Consider the following 14,444-nt stretch of genomic DNA (forward strand, 5'->3'; position numbering starts at 1 on the left):
CATATGACTATGGAGGTTAATAAGGAAAGTGACTCCTGAGGTCTTGATGTCTGCCACCAAAAAAAAACAAAAAAAAAACAACAACAACAACAAAAAACACTTACTCTGTAATTTTGATTATTAGTGCCTACTTGTATAAATGCAGCAGCATGCAGGATTCAGGCTTGTATCCTCCCCAAATAAAACTGCAGTAAACGTGTACTGCAGTTTTATTTGGGGAGGATACAAGCCTGAACCTTGCAATGTTAGTTGAAATAATTTTTTTGAACTTACACAATTCTTCAAACACTTTTCTTGGAGCAGAGCATGGTGCTTGAAATCAAAAGAGGATCAGGTCTGAATGAACTGAGAGTGAACTATTCTGTCAATCCCAGGAGGAACAGGCTGTGTGCTGTATGCCTTTAAGTTGGGGATTGAACTGCAAAACAGAGCACTGCAGGGAGGATGGTATTAAACATTAATCATGATGCACCAAAGATGTCTGAAAACTTGAAGCAAGAGTCCAGGCACACTTGTCTGTCACCTTCCCAGAGAGTGTCTGTATTTCTGTGCAGCTTTAAGATGCTGCTACTAAAAGGAACTCAAATTTACATAACTTTTGAACTGATTAAAAAAATAAAACCAAGCTCTGCAGTTGCTTTGCAGCTACTTAGATAGGAAGTCCATGTCAAAAAGCAAGGAAAAAAAAATAGTAAACAATATTGATCAATTAATCCATGGTCTATAGAAGCTTTTTCTGTGTGTGCATGTGTAAATACATTTATGTAGACAATAACAGTTCTTTTCAGGCAGAATGATTTCCGTTATCTCTTAAAAATAATAATAAAATAGTTTGTATTAGTAAAACTTTCTAGTGTTAAAGGCTGTATGTTTTTTTGCTGATTGAGAGCTGAGCTAATGCTTAAGACAGGTTTCAGAGCAAGCTACTAAACTTGGTAAATGAATTGTAAAGTAATAGTTTTCAGAGCCCACTAAGTATTTGTTTGTGAGTTCTGAACAGCTTTCTGATTATGAATTGTCTTTTTTCTTCATTTCAGAGACTGAAAGATGTTGGTGGGGAAGCATTTTATCCATTACTCGAAGATGAGTAAGTGTGTGTGTGTAAATCCATATACATGTATATGTAAGGGACTGAATTTTGAGTTACTGCTTTTGAGTAGCACATCGTGCAGCTAGACAGTCATCTTCCAAGAGCAAACCTAGCATGTCTTGCTTTGGCTCTTAAAGTTGGTCAGAGCTGAAAGGCACTCAGCACCAGTGGCTTTAGGGCCCTGAATCCAAACTGAGAATTCCAACCTGCTTTCCTGTTCAGTAAATCAACTGTTTGTGCTGAATATTTAAAATTATCCATTTATACTTGGTTCTGACTCAAAAATGCATCACTGGGTATTCATTTTTTTTCACAATGAATTGTGTTTTTTTTTTTTGCTCTTTACTACTACTATCCTAATTCTTTTTCCAGCCAGTCAACTTTACCTCATTCAAATAGTAGTAATGAGCTGTCTGCAGCTGCCAGTCTTCCTCTGATCATCCGGGAGAGGGACACAGAGTACCAGCTAAACAGAATTGTCCTGTTTGACAGGCTCCTAAAGGTATGGAATCTTTCTGATGCTGGATAATTGGATTCGGTCTGTTAATTAGAGGATTTTTGAAGGACTACGTAATTGAAAAAGGAAGCAGAGATGCGAGAGACCGCAAAGGAGAGGAGTGAGAATGCCTTACAAAAATAAAACAAGATTGAAAATAAAAATATGAGAAATAGGTCTCTTTATTGTGCTGAATATAAAAGTAGACTTTAAAGCATGCACATAAAAATAGAGCTGCTGCTAATACCTGCTATTTACTGAAGAAACTAATCCTGCATCCTTGATTTCCTGATTTACTATTCCAGTTATTCCTGACTGATTCCCTGATTTATACCTTTTATAGGGTATGTATACCTAATACAGGTATAAATACACCTGTGCATATTTCTGCATTTCCAAGCAGTACTGTAGGGGAAAACAACAGCAGTCTTAACCTCTATAGCTGTGATACAAACATGGGTTTCATGCTGGGGAGGGGAGGGAATACCAAACCCTACTTATATGTTTGCAGCGAGATGGATTCTTGCTTAAGAGTGAGATTGAGTTAACAGGTACAGTACTTAGGAAGGCATAAACTAGAAATGTTAAATGAAACAAAATTGGATATATGAGTATAAACATGTAATTAAGAAAAACAATAATAATTAGTATCACTAAATTTATATATCAAATATATACCAAAGCACATGAATACATTTATGAGAAAGAGCGGGTCTTTTAATATCTAACCATACTTTGCCATCCAGGGTTTCCTTTTAGGAATGAAACTTGCTTGTTGTAAAACTTGCATTCACTGTTCAGACTGACACAGTTTGTCGTTTGTAGAAAAAACTTCCCAGAATGGGGATTAGATTCATTTCAGTTATGTGTTAATGTTTTTGCTATTAATCTCTTCTCGTTGAAGGCCTACCCATATAAGAAAAACCAAATTTGGAAAGAAGCCAGGGTTGACATCCCTCCTCTTCTGAGAGGCATAACCTGGGCTGCCCTGTTGGGTGTTGAGGTAAGAGTAATGGGAAGCCATTTGTGGAAATTCCAGTGTTGACCAGGGAAGGAATGGGATAGGAATTGGTTGGACAGGAAAGCCGGAAAGGATTTGAAGATTTGGCAAGTAAATTAGTGCAATTTTAAAGAAAATGATGCATGAAATTGTATGAACAAAGACTGTTCAAGCACGTTTCTTGCTTCTGACATTATTTGATTTCAAAGAATATTGCTTTAAAGCCTTTATATTTCATTTTGATTATAGATTGAAAAAATAGTACCCATACAATAAATCTTGTGAAATTATTTAAATACAACTGGTAGTTAACTTTTTTTTATTATTATTTTTAGTATTTTTGGCAAATGCAGTTCTTCCCCAGTCAGCAATAGGTGGGCAAATCAGGGTGAAAAATATCAAATATATCTTTTTTTCACCTACTAACCAATACACATCCTCCAAAGATTGGAGAATAAATAAATAAAGTGTCCTTTGCCCAAAGGTACATTCCAGAAATGAAGTCCCCTCAGAGAGATTGCTCAACAGCTCAGCTTTTGCATCTATTCTGTTTGCAATCTTCAGTAGGGCAGCAAAGAGATTCTTACAGATTACATATCTCAAGGTACTTTTTTTAGGAAATCCAGCTTAGGGTGTGATCAGCTGAGTGCCGTATAATATGATGAAAAAAAAAGTTGTAAAGGAAACAAATAACTGCTGGTCAAGGGTCTGGCCTGGCCCCTGCTTGGTGAGTTCATATGCTTCATCAGCTTAGCATGTGTACAATGAAGGTAGTATTTCCCTGTCCCATAACATTAAAATGCACTTGTGAGCATACCTGTTCCGGGATTTAGGCATGTACTGGCTACTTAAAAGTTGTATATATTGGTAATATCAGTAGTAATTAATAGGCAGCCTTTATGCAGTTGATGCTGAAAGCCACTTGGCAGTGTTGAAGGTAAATTACTTAATTTAAATTGAAAGCTTCAGTGAACTTGAGAATGGAAAATGGATCAAGTATATTGCTTCCTGTGTAAACAACAGAAAATCACTAAGGGTATTTGGAACATCACAGAAAGGTCTATATATCCTGAAATATAGCAGGATAAAGATGCTTTTGTTAAAATTGAGCAGTGAGAATTTTCTGTACTTTGGGAAAGTATGTATTTTCAGAAAAAAAATTGCCTACTAAAGTATTTGACAAAAACAGTCAGTTTTTGTATACCTGTGTGTACGTTATAATCTGCCTTTACATCAGTAAGGGCTTTCTAACTTCATCTATTCTTCCACATTTAGGGTGCCATACAAGCAAAATATGATGCCATTGATAAAGACACACCAATTCCTACAGACAGACAGGTAAAAAGACTTCTGTTGTGATGAAACATTGTAAGTTGAAGTAATGCAAAGATCTTTTCCACCAGTGGCTGTCATTTGTTTGTGATGGCAGATGTGGTTGATCATACTACAATGTTTCCCTTGTCCTCTAACCTTATTCGTGCCATAGCAAGAATCTTGCAGAACTGATAGGAACAACTAGTTTAGCTCAATTTGAGTTATAACACCTGGTAAGTGAAATCTTCTTTTACTTCAGAACCCCTGTTTCTGTAGCAACAGTAAAGTGTAGTGAACAATTTTCTTGATATGTTGTTGAAAAGTCTGTTTTTATTGAATATTCGCTGTGCCTTTTGGACCTGATGCCGGACTTCACCAAGTACCCTGAGATCCTCTGAAGTAAAATGTGCTTCACAGAAATGGCTTCTTGAATAATTAAGTTTTCCAAGAATTATTACCACATGTAAATAGACACCATGAGCAACAACTATTCCATCAGCTGGCTGAATACGTAGTTTCCATCAAATTGGGTACAGCTTTCTGAGTACTCTGATTCAATTACCCTGTTGAACAAAGGTATCACCTGAAATAGGCCAAAGATTAGGTTAAAAATAGATAGATAGATAGATAGATAGATAGATAGATAGATGTAATCTGTTGTTTTTTTGCTTTCAATTGTTAGAACCCTTCTTAAAACATGAATCTGATTTTTATTTTTATTAAAGAACAAACCAACAAACCCTCTCTGTTTTTAATCTTTTAAGTGCGGCTGTTAGTGCCCTGTCCCCTTTCAGTTACATTTCTGAGAGTGATGGGGGAAACAGACTGTGGTTTTGGTGGTGGTCTGACCTATTTTGTCTGGCTGACTTCCACCTCTAGTGCTGCATGATTGCTGTAGTGTTTCCCCACTTGTCCTGACTCCTTATATGTATTTCTTTATATTGTATGCTTGGCTGTGGTACAGATTGAAGTTGATATTCCTCGTTGCCATCAGTATGATGAACTGCTGTCATCACCAGAGGGTCATGCAAAGTTTAGGCGTGTATTGAAGGCCTGGGTTGTTTCCCATCCTGATTTGGTCTACTGGCAAGGTGAGTTTGACTAGTTAGCAAGTTCAGATAATTACCTGGAAAGCTACGGTTAACTTAAGAAAAAACAAAAAGCACCTTCTTTGGATTGCTTTCCTTTTGTCTCTTTTGAAGAATGAATCTGTGGGTTATTGCAAACTTAGATCCTAATAATTTATATTTAATTTTTAATGTAAAATTGCCTGCCTTTTTCTTATGCTCTCCTTAAATTTCAATCAATTCATTTAAAAAAAAAAAAAATCTCTTGCTTATTCTAGTTCAAACACTGAAGAACCTACTGGGCAAGTTCTTGGGAATGTAAATTGCATTTCTTGAAAGCCAAAGCAGAATAATCAATTCAGTGCTATAGTTTTAACAATTTTAAATCCTTTTTGTTTTTATGCACTGATTTCACGCTTGTTCTCAGCATTATGCGTGAAGCCTGATGTTGAAGGTATTATAATCACTATCAAGTATGCAAATGTTCATGGTAAGTTAATGAATTCATCTTATGCAATACAATAAACGAGATCTTCATGCTGTTTTTTTGTGGCTCTTCCCTCTTTAGGTCTTGATTCTCTTTGTGCACCATTCCTGTACTTGAATTTTAACAATGAAGGTGAGCACCTTTTCTACTGGGGATGAGGGGAAGCACAGTCTGTTATTTGTATCTAGCTGTATACAGCTGTGTGCGCACCTACTTACAGACAAGAGTTTCCTGTAACTATGAAGGAAATTTAAAGCTCTTGTTGCCATGGGTCAAAAGAAATGGTCAGTTTTTAGAAAGAGTATGTGGTGTGCTACTGCTCAAGCAAAGGGTTCAAACACTGTATTTATTAATAAACACAATAAAGAAAATGTAATAGGAAGTACAAATAACTGTAGAAAAACAAGAAATGCTTCTCTAGTACTTGTGTTTTTCAATGAGCATGTTATTTAGTAACTATTAACCTGTCAGACTAGCATCATTCAGAAAAGCTAATGGTGGATTTAAATTCCAAAAATCAGCCTACCTTTAGATACCCAGCCTTTACCATCTTAGAATGTGATTTGTTCAGAACAGGCCTAGTCCAGCTTTCTATTATCTTGCACCCAGCTTTTTCATAAGATGGAGGAGAGGGGAAGTTAGTTTCTCAGGACAGTAACTCTTACTATGCCTACTGTGCAACTTCACATATTTTTGTCAACAAGTTTTTCTTGCTCTTGGACATGTTCCTATAGTTAGCTTGTAGAACCTGGTTTTCTTTCCATTGCAGCAAAATATAATAGTGAAAAATGCACACTTCCGTGGTCTAGTTTACTAATTTAATTGCATACATTTGGCTCAGATACTTAAATGGTGGTTTCCATGCCAGAAAATTCATAAACCAGAATTCATTTCTAATGTGATCCTATGTCACTTCAGTATAAACTTGATGTTTTGTTTATCATTTCCCAAACTCTGTATAATTTCTTTGGATAATTTATGTCAAAACCATATTTCTAACTAAGGCTCCTTTTTAAATCTCTGATCTACCACCATTGCCAAGAATTGTATTAAAATAGGTAGACTGTCTCTCAGCCAAATTCCCAAGAATCAATCAAGGGGTAAACGTTGGGAGCTTTTAAAATTCTTAATAAGGAACGTGCCCTTTTTATGTATCTGTACAATCATTTTTGCTTATTGGTTGATTTTAAAAACTTATGCTTTTTATCTGCTTAATAGTAAGCATTTTTAGATATACATACATTTCTACCTCTGTGGTTGCATCCTTTTCATCCTTTTCTTTTTCTTTTCTTTTTTTTTTTTTCTTTCCAGCTCTGGCATATGCCTGCATGTCTGCTTTCATACCCAAGTATTTGTATAACTTCTTTCTGAAGGATAATTCTCATGTTATTCAAGGTAAGTAAATCTCTTTAATTTTTGTATTTCTTCTAAGAGGCAGAATTAAGTCTGCATTTATACATACACTTTTTCAAGTGGTTATAAAAAGCCTTTCAAAAAGTTTATTTTAAATAAAACAAGAAAGTGTGCAAGAATAATGGGAACATGATAAAGTAGGTAAAGATTTGTGCAAGGTTTAGAAAAAAATAAAGCTATAAGCTTTACCAAAACAACAAGTACAGCTCCGTGTTCTATCCAAGGTAAGAGTCAATTGATTATGCAAAGTTGTAAAATGAGGGAATAAGCTTTCCAGTGTTAGATGGTAGACTTATCCTTCGGGTGGTTGAAATCATGTCATTACAGAAGCTATCTTGATAACAAGGCAAGGTGAAGAGGAGGAACAGTACAACGTAGATTCTACTCAGGAAAAGGGTTTTACAGTATTCAGAGAGCTTGAGACATGAGGGGATTTTCTTACTGAACTAATAAGGTTTATCCACACAGGACATGACTTAGAGAGCCATGGGGAATATGTTCTGTAGTTCAGTGTTCAGCTACATAGGTGTCTCAAATTAAAACAACAGCTGGGGGTTAAATGTCTGTTTTACTTTAAAATTAATTGTAAATTTCAAGGAGACACAAAGAAGGAATTGTGCAGACTTAAAAAGCCACCTTGGCACTGTCTATGATGACAAAGATAATTTCTCTTGTAAACAGTTTGTGTTTGTTTTTGTGTTTGTTTTTTTTAAACAGAAGCTGTTTCAAAAGCCTTTGATAGTTTAAAAAAAAAGCGGGTGGTAATGAATATTTTTAGATGCAACTCAACTGTTCAAGTGTTTGTTGAATAGTGGGTTGCAGCATGGCTTGCAGTCCTTGTATTTCTTCATAAGAAGTTCTCTTTTCTGTATAACTTGTGAAGCTTCTCAAGGAACAATGCCCGTCATTTCTTTGTCTTCAGAAAAAGAAAGGAAATTAAGAACTGGTCAACAAAAAAAGGTTAGCCATAAAAGCAGTTAAATATTGGATAGTAGGGGGAGAGCTAACATGAGGATTGAACATGGTTAGGAGAGTCAACATATGAAGGACAGTGGATCAGAGACACTATGAACTGACTGTGCAAAATAGTGAATAGTTCGGAAAAGCAATTCAAGACAACTTTTTTGCATACTTTTTTCTATAAAAAAAGAGTGTATGCTGAAAAAGGAAGTTTGTAAAGGTCTAAAGATGAAAAGAGCATACTATATCAGTTGTTCCTGACTTTAATAGCTTGGTAAAGATTTTCTCAAGGGGGTATACTCTTATATAAAAAAATTATTTCTCTCTCTAGAGGTTCCCTATTGTGATACCCACAGGAATCAAAATTTTACAAAAATATCAGCTGAAGTTATAAGTACGGGTCAGTAGGATTCCATAAAATAAAGAAGTACAACATTTCCAAGTTGTTTTGCAACACCTTTTGTCATCAAAGACTCAGACAGACTGGAACTCTTAGGATTTTTTCAAGTATTCTGATACAATCCTTTCCAGGGACTTAAGTCAAACACCAGAGTTTCACACAATTTCAAGGGAAAATTCTTTATAATTTTCCTGTTTTACTGGGTAGCAAGAAAGCATCAAGAAGTGTCATTTGACTGCCTACTGCAATTTTAGCTTTTAGCTGCCTTGTGTCTTCCATATAGGGGCTGAGAGAAGAAATTGTTTAAACTGCAGAGTTCAGCATTCCTCATGTCTGACCAGTTCTAAACAGTGAAGATAGATGTTTTTTCCTAAGCTTATCAGATGGATTTCCTTACATTAAATAGGAAGCAAGAGCAGTTAAAGATGTTTGGATATGGAACACTTAATTATGCAAAACAAACCAAAAAATTGTTTAATGAAATTCCAGCCAGCAGCAGTTGGCTGGACCCAATTGGTGAGTTTTTTGTGAAGGCTCATGTGTCTTTACTAGACCCTTAATTAACCATGTAATCCCATGCAGTAATTATATTTTGTGAGAGAAGCTAGTCAAATAAAGATGGTATTTATCAACTTGTAGTATATCTGCAGAGAATAATCATGGGTATGAATTTTCATTTTAAAATAAATGTTCTTCAGGGAAACTAATTGTGAAGTTGTTTTCATCAGCGCACAACTGAATGTGTAGGATTGTGTTGAATTACTGGTTTGCTATTACCTGTCTGGTGACTGGTTGTTTAATGGTGCAAAACTGATAAAGGATGAACCTTACAGATGAAATTTTTAATTATTTTCATTTAAGGTCAGCACATACAATGGTATGAACTTCGGGCATAGATTCTGTTATCTCCCCAATTTGTGTGGATGTGAATAAGAATTTCTTTGTCTTGAGACTGAGATAACATGCTGGAGAAGACGTAAAAACCTCTGAAGCAGCATGGCCTTGGTGGCACAAAACTCAACATGGGTCTGTTTACCCACTTAACTCACCAGTGGTTATGCTGACAGGTCATCTGCACCCTAACAGATGCAGCATCAGGTGGGAGAGGCTGGCACTCCTGAGATGCCCGATTCTTGAGGCAGTAGTACCACAGTGGTTTAGTGTACAGCGGTTTCTGTACACTAATCACTACCTTTTCTGGATTATAAAATCTAGCTTTGTTGAAAATAAACTACATAGAACACAATTAAAGGAGTATAAACTTTGTATTTCACTCGGATTGGGTCTTAAAAATTCTAGAAACAGTGTTATTCTACTGTGTTTCCAGCAATATCCTGTGGCTCATATCCATACTGAAAAGTCTTTAACTATGCATTCCAAGTATACATCACAATTTGAGTATGAGTCAAGTAAAGCTTTGTTGAAAATCCAAATTGATATTAAGGAAGACAAGCATTTCTCCATCTGTGTTGAATATAATGGTGATAAGGAAGACAGTACTGGTATTCACTTGCTGTTTTATTTTGTGTTTTTTTTTAGATTGCTTGTTTGTTTTAATAAAAAAAAAAAACTTTTTTTTTTTTTTTCTCCATAATGAAATAACAAGATGTGCCGGCATGTATTTTTTTAGTGATCTTGAATTTGCTTGTCATTTCAGAATACTTGACGGTGTTTTCCCAGATGATTGCATTCCATGATCCAGAGCTGAGTAACCATCTTAATGACATTGGTTTTATTCCAGATGTAAGTGGAATATTCTTAAAAATATTGTTCAAAGGAAGTAAAAAATGGAAAATGAGGACAATTAGGCTGAGATGCCTTTCAAAATTTTTGATAGTAGTTTGTTAGGAGATGTGTATTAATGGACCTTGTTGGGTATGTGGATAAAATGGCGAAGTTTTGATTATTGTTTTATATACCTCAGTCCTTCCCCTTGTGTTGGCATGGTAAATACAATGAAATTACTACTAATCACTTGTTTTAATTTACTGATTAATCTTAAAATGAATATGTAATTTTATCTTTAAAATGTGGTTTAGCATGCAAAACAAACGTGGCCTTAAATGACTAATAGAAAACTTTCTACAAACTAATTAAATGCTTTTGGTTAACACAGAAGACAAATCAGTGTGCAAGCAATAAAGAATATATATATACAAGTGATGGTTAATCTGTAGATATGTCAGATCTTGGAAAAACGCTTAGCAATCAAGAGCGTAACATGTTTGTAAGGTGGGTCCTTTCACTGGAAAAAGCCTTTAAGATAGAGAGAAATGAAAAACAATTCTGTATTATGGGCAATATAACAGAAATTTTGTTAATTATAAATTAATCCTAAGACTAGACAATGGAAACAATTTTTGTTGTCAATATGAATTCCTCTCTAAGAGTAGAGAAGTGAAAATCGAAGAAGGAAACTGAAGTCAGAGGTTGACACAGAAATTATTTCATAAAAAGAAATATATATGTGTTTTGTTTGTTTGTTTTCCTGTCAATCGTTCTTTTATCAGTAAAGCATTATGCTTAAGAAATGCTTTAACTTAAGGCAGCAAGGCCAAGGCTATCAAAATCATGTTATACACAATTCCTGGGTGAATTTGCTTGTCTTTGGGACTGGCAGATACTCATTAGCACTGTTTACAAAAATTGTAGTGAGGAAAAAAATGCTTTCACATATAAAGGTATTATTAACCTGATAATGTTATTTATGATGCAAATTTAAAAGATAATGTAGCATTCAAATAAGCAAAAGATAAAGCTAGGCTACTGCACTATAAACAGATGCTCTATAAGGCCACATGTACTGCTAATAAGCCACATCTGAAGAAGAAAAGGATGAAGGTGAGGGAAAGTGGGAAGAAGGGAGGATATTCACCTGTAGAAAGGTTGCGTGCTTGGTGGGGGATAAAGGACATGGGTAACATCCACATTTAATTTCCTGTGGGAGAATCAAGTTAGCGGCATCACTGTGTAAATGCACCCAATATTTATTTGCTGTAGCCTGTGGGGACCAGAGCAATTTCTCTGTATTTCTTGTTGTCCAAGGCACTCATTTCCATTGAGGATGTGTAGTTGTAAATTCCCTGACCATCCTACAGGTCTCCGTTTCTGCTATTAACCAACCTGTTGTGGTTGTTTGCTGCTCTTTCAGCAGCTCCTGCTTTATGCAGTTACAGTTCTCCACACCAAAACCTTCCAAAAATGCAAGTCAAATGGAAGAGTTAAAAATTACCTATTTTTGTATATTTTAGATTTTGTGTTGTGCCAGTCATCAGACAGCACATAGTTAAATGTGAGCCTTGTCTCCAAGTGTTACGGTCTAGAACAGGAGATGAGTAGGTAGTGCAGCAAATAATTACAAAATTGGGGTATAATTAAAAAAAATCCAATTCTAAAATTAACAGCGACCTCTGAAGAGAGGTTGTCTTTTCTAAATCATGTCATTTGGAAAAAAAAAAAAAGTTCTGCCTTCCAGATCAGTGAGAGAGGTGTTTTTTTTTGTTTTGTTTTGTTTTTTTTTACCTGTAACAAGACAGCCCAAGATCCATCAAGGTGAAGAATATGCACTTTAGTAATGAGATCTGAACCAGAGTTTCGTGCTTGAGTACTAATCCTATCAAAGTAAACCCTGATTAATCTTTCATCATTGAAACGCAGGCTCCCGCTGCAGGAAAGATTGCGTTTCCTGGCACCTTTCCCATTTGCTTCAGGTTATGTAGCTCTCCGAATATTGAACACTGCTGAAGGTTCAATAGTTGTGAATATAGTTACCTGATGTGGTGCCTGGATTAAGTATATTGCTGTAGCTATGTGATTTACATGTAAATAGAGAGGTATGTACGGTGAATCTTCCAGTTCTTCTTCGCTCGTTCTCCTGAAGTTTATAATCTCCACCACTCTCTGTAATGTTTTATAGCATCTGTTCTCTGTTTTACTGAATAATTCTGACATCAACAACAGACCATTTTGAGCTGAAGAAAAACAAGGAGGTGTGCTATGTTACTAACGGGGCATAAATTATTCTAAATAGCTTTCAGCTGCAAATTAGGGAAGCTAGATGCAGTTGTCAGCTGGCCACTAAAAGAGATGACAAAGTCTAGCTGCAGTTACTTAATACCATCTTGCTGGAGCTGCTGTCACAGGTAGATAGATACCTTTGCTTGGTTTTGGTGATAATTCGGGAGGTGTTTGTAACAGGGTTTCATCTAACCAAGAATTAAAAATCCTGTGATTGAAGTACTTTATCTCCGTTTGCCTCTTCTGTTGCATGATTACCTAGTGGTGAATCTGGGGGAGAGGCTTCTTGCTGATATTTTTATCTTGTGAGGAATGTGATCGTTCTTCATGTTTTGTGTAGGTGGGTAGAATCTGAAGTTCAAAATTGGTCTCCATTTCCCTTCTTTTTGCATCCCTAGTCCTTTAACCATTTTTGCACCTTTATGTAGCAGTTACGCATGGAATTGTCTAGGCCCCTTGTAGGCCTGAGGTATGTGTGAATGCATTTTGAAGACAAAGCAGCGGTATATGAAGGTGCAAGATCAGGGGTTTATTCCTTTTAGCTGGGGATCATTGTCTTTACCACCTTTCTGTATTGCTATGTCAAATGGTCTTTTAGTTTGGGAAGCATGGGAAAAAAAATAGATTGGTTTACTTAACAGATCTTCACTATCTGGGATTGCTACTGGGCGATTCAATAAATAAATAAATAGGAAGGCATGATACATTTTGTGAGTGCTTCCTGTTGGCATTTAAGGCAGTGCCTGCATAAAATATGTAGAAAGCAGCTTAGAATGGCAGACAAACTGTTTTGTAACTGTCCCTTGCAGCATTTTTAGCATGTTCTCCTGAAGCAAACAAGCAACCAAACTGTTGGAGGTAGAGTACTTGTCCCATGTTGCCTTTAATTGTGGTAGTTCCTCTCTAAGTGATGAGCCTGGAGGAGGCAAGGTACAAACAATCAAAGTCTGAGCACTGAAAATAGCATGAAATACATACGATAAAATAGTTCTTTATCCATCTACAAATTTTTCTTATTATGTGTGGAGATATGACAGGAGATACGATCAGTTTAAAATAACATATTGTATTAAATGACAGATGGTCAGATGAGAATTCTTCTATAAAAGATTATGAGGATGATGATTATCCCTATTGTGTGTGTGTGTTATCTTTAAAATGATAGGTATTTAACCTTGATCTCAGCTCTGTAGTTCTGAGGTGCAGAGACTGAACTTTCTTGGAGGTTTACGGTAAACTTGTTTGTTATGCATATACATAACATTCAAGAACTTGTGGAGAGTGTTGGCATTTTTGATGCTTTGAAACTTCAGACCTTCAATAATAAATAATTCATTTTCATTATCTTGTAGCCAGGTGCATAGCTTCACTTGAGTTGCCTTGTGATGTTCATGAGGTGCACCTGGTTCATACCGGTCAACCACTTTATTGTTGCAGATTTTCAACAGAGCCAGATGCTTGCGTATGCTTCTTAGTGCTCTGTACCATCCCCACCAACAAAAATTAACACTCATGTTCAGCTTGCTATCCCTTCTAGAAGACATTTTGAATCAAAAGCCTCTGAACATAAGTATTTTTAAAACTGTTGTCTATAACAGAAATCTCAAACTTCCATGCAAGTCTTCTGTATTTCAATCTCAGCTTCTAGAGAAGCCGAATAACAAAATAATGCAGGCAGTAATAACAGGCAACAATAAATTTCTCATGGAAGAGGTTCTCATCAAGATTTCAGTCAGTGTCTCTGAGCAGGTTGAATTTCTAGTGGGAAAAAGACTGTTCTCAAATACTTGTTACCTAATTAGGGGCAAATGAAGGCCTTCACCCTGTTAAAAACACTGAACTGGGTCTTTAGTCTCAGATCTTGAGCAGAATTTGTCGTATTTGAATTTGTCAGCACTGTTGGAGACTTTCAGCTAGGAAATAGAATATAGAATAGTGGAAGGACTGACAGTGAAACAAAGTGGAAGGACAGGAGATTTCGATTTTAACTAAAAAAAAATACGGTGGTTTTTTTCAGCTTGTTGTTAGTGATGTTAGGGCACTGCTGTGTTCTTTATAGCTAAGAGATGTCCAACTGCTTACTTAAAAGCACAGAATTGCTCCTACATTACTGGCAAAGCAAAACGATAATTCTGGCATTGCTTGATCTCAAGCTCAGTCAAAAATTGAAGTATTGGTTTTAAAGGCTTTTATTTTAATG

General features: G+C 35.9%; 1 protein-coding gene across 6 annotated transcripts in view; it reads left to right on the forward strand.

Moving 5' to 3' along the window:
* Positions 1-14,444, forward strand: part of TBCK (TBC1 domain containing kinase) — a 103,302-nt gene that overhangs the window by 37,290 nt on the left and 51,568 nt on the right. For all 6 annotated transcript variants that reach the window (XM_082760183.1, XM_082760182.1, XM_082760181.1 and 3 more), the window contains 8 exons: positions 1,038-1,087; positions 1,463-1,592; positions 2,491-2,589; positions 3,862-3,924; positions 4,865-4,991; positions 5,536-5,586; positions 6,766-6,849; positions 9,885-9,970. In XM_082760183.1, the coding sequence (XP_082616309.1) occupies positions 1,038-1,087; positions 1,463-1,592; positions 2,491-2,589; positions 3,862-3,924; positions 4,865-4,991; positions 5,536-5,586; positions 6,766-6,849; positions 9,885-9,970 (690 nt within the window). The remainder of the gene's footprint in view (positions 1-1,037; positions 1,088-1,462; positions 1,593-2,490; positions 2,590-3,861; positions 3,925-4,864; positions 4,992-5,535; positions 5,587-6,765; positions 6,850-9,884; positions 9,971-14,444) is intronic.

The sequence above is a fragment of the Aythya marila genome (assembly GCF_965140915.1).
Source record: "Aythya marila genome assembly, chromosome: 4".
In the NCBI taxonomy this organism is placed as follows: Eukaryota; Metazoa; Chordata; class Aves; order Anseriformes; family Anatidae; genus Aythya; species Aythya marila.